Source organism: Mytilus californianus, unplaced genomic scaffold, assembly GCF_021869535.1.
Source record: "Mytilus californianus isolate M0D057914Y unplaced genomic scaffold, xbMytCali1.0.p SCAF_1, whole genome shotgun sequence".
Lineage (NCBI taxonomy): Eukaryota > Metazoa > Mollusca > Bivalvia > Mytilida > Mytilidae > Mytilus > Mytilus californianus.
The window spans coordinates 38,664,299-38,670,655 of record NW_026262581.1 but is presented as its reverse complement, the minus strand read 5'-3'; the positions used below and the strand labels follow the sequence as shown (position 1 = coordinate 38,670,655).

The 6,357-nt window shown below is 33.6% G+C and overlaps 1 protein-coding gene across 1 annotated transcript in view; it reads right to left on the bottom strand.

The window, feature by feature from the left end:
* Positions 1 to 1,443: 1,443 nt before the first annotated feature.
* Positions 1,444 to 6,357, bottom strand: part of LOC127703142 (meiosis expressed gene 1 protein homolog) — a 77,936-nt gene continuing 73,022 nt past the window's right edge. Inside the window, exon 3 of the mRNA XM_052207640.1 lies at positions 1,444 to 2,005. Within this exon, the coding sequence (XP_052063600.1) occupies positions 1,877 to 2,005 (129 nt within the window). The 3' untranslated portion in view covers positions 1,444 to 1,876. The remainder of the gene's footprint in view (positions 2,006 to 6,357) is intronic.

Sequence of the window (6,357 nt, the reverse complement as noted above, 5' to 3'; positions counted from 1 at the left end):
GTGTCAGTTAAGTTTTGGCAAAGTTGTTGCATGTTTACCAAATTACCGAGATCACCGCCAGTTTTCGATGGAGTTTCGTGTTGCTCAGTCTTTAGTTTTCTATGTTTTGTGTACTGTTGTTTGTCTGTTTGTCGTTTTCTTTTTTTAAACCATGGCGTTGTGTCAGTTTGTTTTCTACTTGTGAGTTTGAATGTGCCTTTGATATCTTTCGTCTCTCTTTTAAATTTTTCCTCTTTTATTGTTTTCAAGATATTTATAGAATAACTAATCCAAGAATTAAAATATAGAAAAATATTCAACGAGTGACCGAATAACACATTATTCACGAATGAGTTAATTATTAATTATGCTATTCAGTCAAGAGTTGAATATTTTTTGATATTTTAATTCTTGGATTAGTTTTTATAGATTATAACATGCCCTTTATCCATATTTGCCCTGGTATCATCCCGAGACTCCAATATCAGCCCGAGGCTTTAGCCGAGGTCCGATATGGGTCGAGGGATGATACCAGGGCCAATATGGAAAAGACATGTTATACTCTATTTATCACATATTTAAGTTCTGCAGAAAAGAGAAAAACGTTCAATTATAACTATTTGATTGACCACAATAGGTAAAATCTAAAAACATTTATCACATTTTCTATTTTTTTTTTCATTTACTGCATACACATTTATTGTAACATTTCCCCTTATTTTTGAATATGGTAATAGTATACAAAAGCGATAATTTGGCATAACTGGGGCTAAATCGAAAATTGTTGGTTGTAAATTGTTACTAGTGGCCATTGTGGCAGAATTCTCATAATTTCCAATACAAACACCGTCATTTTCGCCATTGTCGTTAAGGACGCAACGACGTCACGTCATTTGCAATCGGGGCACAATAACCAATAACCACTTTTTTGCCCCGGGAAGCAATATGAGTAGGACAATTTTGCGGTTATTACATATGCAAAACCTAATGTTTTCGTAACAAATATGTGATAATTCTTTTTATTACATTGAGCGTGGGGACTTTTTGAGGGAAATAAAGTAGACCATGAAAGGACATCTTTTTCTACTCAGTCTCAATTGTTTTGATGCACCGTCTTAACAACACCCCCTTGTTGTATGACGTCAGAAGAGTGAAATTATCTGATTTATTTTACATGGAAATCATCGGTTTTTATTATACTGGGAAATCATGGTAATTCATTGAAACCAGTGTAATAAATAGACAATCTTACCTTTGGTTTGACCCTTATATTACATTTTCAGCCCTGTTGGTTGGCAGGGACAAAAAAACACAAACTTTATACAAGATACCAGTGAACATATACCATAAGACCACTAATCCAAGTTGGGTTGAAATTGATTGAGTGGTTTCAGTGGAGATTAAGATTGCAGAGGGACGACGATGGACACCAAGTGATGGAAACCATTAAATAAAAAAAGAATATTGATAATCGAACTTTTAATAATAATCCAAAATATTCTTCCCAAATAACTGTTTATAATCACTTTTAACATCCACACACCATACAATTCCCCTCTCACACTGTTAATGATCATCAATGCATTATCTTGAACAAAATTTTGGACACGACTTTCTTAAACTATACACTATTAAAAATGAACTGACATGTATTATGAGATTGATATTAGACTGAACACTTTTCAAACATTTTCCGCATGATAGACTGTAAAAATAATATAAATAGGGAAAATGTAGATAGATCAGTGCAACAGAATAAATAAAACAGATCATACAAATCTAAGTTTAAACATTAAACAACTGTAAAAACAAAACAAAAGTGCTCAGTACCAAGGAACATAGTGGCAGTCTTTAAATACAACAGATGTATCCTGCTTATTCATATGTAAATATCACATCAATAAACATATAATTTGCATTTGTTTATATCTTTCTCTGGACATTCTCGTGTTTTATCAAAGTAATAAAAACAACCATCTTTCCTCTGAAGTTTCTTAACATATCCATTGTGAGGCCATCTGTCAATCTGGAAAAGAAATGACAATTGGTAATATAAGTGCATATTTTCGTAAAAAGTAATAAAATGCTCCAGCAGAGCGCAGCTTGATTATAACGACCGCAGAACGTGGAAGATTGGGCATATAATAATTCAATTTTTGATGAAATCAAACAAAGTTTAATTTTGGATCCCAATTTTGACCAACTTGAATACTGTGCCCAAAATCAAAAATCTTAATACACGCTTAGATTCAGCATATCAAAGAACCCCAAGAATTCATTTTTTGTTCAAAATCAAACAAAGTTTAATTTGGGACCCTTTGGACCTTAATGTGGACCAATTTGAAGACAGGCCCCAAAATTAAAAATCTAAACACACGGTTTGAATTTATATTCAATTGAAGATTTCTTGCTGTTGTGCAATACACTATGCTGTTGCGCAATACTTAGTAAATCTGTTTTCAGACTATATACAAAGAATTAGCAAAATAAATTGTGACCCTCAATTTAAAAAAATAAAAGGGGAATGTGTCCATGGGACACATATGATGCCCCCGCTTGCATATCATATAACATTATAAAGGGACATAACTGAAGAACGGTAAAAGTGACGCTACCCAAATTTGTACTTGATCTGAGTTTTGTGGTAATAAGCATTGTGTATAAGTTTCATAACATTTGGTTGAGGAAAACTTAAGTTAGAGAACGGAAACGAAAAATTCAGCAATTTTTCCATTTGTAAAGGGGCATAACTCTAGAACAGTAAAAGTGACACCACCAAAATTCAAACCTAATCTGTGTTTTGTGGTAGGCATTGTGTATAAGTTTCATAACATTTGGTTGAAGCAAACTAAAGTTAGAGAACCGAAACCAACTTTGGGACGTACGGACGTACAGAGGACAAAGTAAAACTTAATGCCCCCTCCGCTACGGCGGGGGCAAAAAGAGGTGAAGATATGAAAGGGACATTCAAATCACATGTCAAGAAAAATTGACAATGACATGGCAAACAAGATTACGACGAATAAATGAGGGATTTTTTAAAAATAGAATAGACAGAAGGAAAGTTCTGCTTGAGGGGACAATACACAGTAAATCTTCTGACCCCAAGCAAATAACAAAATCATTAATGAAGTCTTTGTTAAAAGCTAGAGACCAGAAACTTTAGCCACAAATTCTATTTTGTCTTGTGATTTTTTGTCCTATTCATAATTCAAAGTCATTCATAAGTGCTTTTTGAAATCCTTCCTTTGATTTTTGTATACTTGTCTTAAAAATCAGTATTTAAAGTGTTCTGTAAAACCCTGTGTCTTGACTGCTATTGCTCCTGTCAGAGTAAAAGTGTTATGTTGACTGCCAAAAACTAAGTCAGTAAAATACACAATCAAAATAATATAGATTTTTTCTTCAGATGCCATTTATTGATGATTAAAAAGCTTCTGGCAAACTTCTATGCAGTTTTGACAAAGTTAATCATGTCTAAAAAAACTAACACCAGACAGCATCTAAATGTTAACTGCAAAAAAAAACCAAACAACAACAACCACTTATTCTCCTCTGAAATTATTCAATGGATCACTTCGTGCGACATTACGTGCGGTTAAAAACTCATTAACATTTTCAAATTTATTTCAGACGATAAAACAAAAAAAAATATAATTAAATTTTGATCCTTACTGTTTATCAATGGGTATGTCGTGTTTAGTTTGACTTACAAAAACAAGCGGATAAGAAAAAAAATGTATGCAAAATAATATTTAATGTATTGATAGTAAACAAAGCATAGGCAGTGGAATCAAACATTCATTTCCCTTTGCCTCGGGAGATATGAAGATTTGTTCACCCTCGAAAAATCATATATCCCTCGGGCAGAGCCCTCGTGAAATATGAATATTCTTGGGTAAACAAAATCTTCATATCTCCCTCCGGCACGGGAAATAAATGTATAGTATCACAGCTAAACGTTTGTAATAAATAATATACTTTTCGTCTACTAGTTTAAAATTACCGCCAAACGATATTCATGCGCATTTTGTCATTTAGCAAATGTAAACGACTTGTATATAGAAACTTTCGTCGATGAAATATTTCATACAATTGTTCTTTAACATGGTTATCAAATGCACAGAAGATAAAAAACAATGTAAGGCTTTCCATTGAGCACTATTTTCAATGTGCAACGTCATTGATTTTGGGTTGCTAGACGATCATTTCAGGTTATTCTGGACATATTTTTTGTGTTTCAGAACTAAAAGCATGAAAAAAGTGTCCAATTAGTTATTCATAACCTACCAGCCTGCTAGATAAGGGCAATGGCACCTATTTCAGAGTTCCCTGGGAAAAAAGCAAATCTAGAGTTCTAGCATAAATAGATATAAGAAGATGTGGTATGAGTGCCAATCAGACAACTCTCCATCCAAGTCACAATTTGTAAAAGTAAACCATTATAGGTCAAAGTACGGCCTTCAACATGGAGCCTTGGCTCACACCAAACAGCAATGATATAAAGGGCCCCAAAAATGACTAATGTAAAACCATTCAAACAGGACAACCAACGGTCTAATCTATATCAATAAACTGTTATCACAGAGATATGTCTCGCCTTTTTGATAATGCAAATGTTGAAATTAAAATAGCAATACTTTAACATGTAAGTTATGCAAATATTCAAAGTCAATGAACCATGACTGAAGGTACATGGCTAAACAATCTCCATGGAAATGAAATGTGCCAATGCTAATACAACTGTATACCAAATACCATTGACTTATCATAAGTCGCTCCCTTTAAACAAACCTAACCATAAACATTAACTTGTAAACTATGTAAAAAGTTTCAAAGTCAATGAACCATGATGAGGGGGTGGGGCTATATAATCTCAATAAAAACGAGACTTGCAAATGCCAATAAATTTGCATACCAAATATCATTGACTTAACATTAGCAGTTCATCTTAAACTGATCTAATCACAAACTAATATATGTAAACTAAGCAAAAGTTTCAAAGTCAATAGACCATTACTGAGGGGGCTGGGCCAAATATTCTCCATTGAAATGAGATGAACTAATGTTTATACAACTGCATACCAACTAACATTGGCCTACCACTAATGGTTCCCCTTGAACTGACCTAATCACAAACTAAAACATGTAAACTAAGCAAAAGTTTCAAAGTCAATAGACCATGACTGAGGGGACCAAACCAAATAATCTCCATGGAAATGATATATGCCAATGCTTATACAACTGCATACCAAATATCAATGTCCTACCACTAGTAGTTCCCCATAAACTGACCTAATCACAAACTAATACATGAAAACTAAGCAAAAGTTTCAAAGTCAATAGACCATGACTGAGGGGGTGGGGCCAAATAATCTCCATGGAAATGAGATATGCCGATGCTTATACAACTGCATAACAAATATCATTAACTTACAACTAGTGGTTCCCCATAAACTGACCTAATCACAAACTAATACATGTAAACTAAGCAAAGTTTCAAAGTCAATAGACAATAACTGAAGGGGCGACAAGGCGAGACAAAAACGAGAAACTAAGAAAAACTTATGAACCACAAACGACAACCATTGAACATCAGGTTCCTGACTTAGGACAGGTGCAAACAAATGCAGCGGGTTTAAACGTTTTAATAGGCGCCAACCTTCACCCTACCTGAAACAATAGTGTAACATCACAACATAGAAAGATAAGGCAGCTTAACTGCTTAAAAAATAAATTCCAGAATTTAAGGTAATTTTACATAGCGATATGTAAATGTTATTTTTTGTTCTTCAAAAGCAACAATTTTGCGACAAGGTTCTTTATCAAGATACATGTACTGATTTAATTCTGCTAAGGGTATTTCTTTGTTTTTTTTAAATCACGTTCAAAACATTTTATATCACACTAATTATCTACTAGAAAAACAAAAGATATTGGGTATCCATCCATGACACAAAATAAGTACATGCACAACAAAAAACACACAAAGAGCAAAGGAACAGCGCTTTTATTGCAGTTCTTCATCTCAGTCACAGTGAGGCCTTCAACACAGAGCAAAAAAAACTCTCACCTCACTGCATTAGTTTAAGACGGCCCCTAGCAACCGTTTGAGAGGAATTCTTTGCAAAATAATTCGGATAGACTTTAACGTAAGATGTATCACCACCAAATCGGTCCCGGTCAAAAAAGAACATACTGGAAAGTAGTACATATTTAAAACAAAATAGTACCTAGGCATAGGTGTAAATATAAAACTATGTAGAATATATTTTAGTTATTAAGGCATCAAATGAAAGGTGAGGACTGGTGTTCCTTGTAGAACACAAATTGACTGATTATTTTGAATAATACAAAAATTTATGAATGAATTATAAA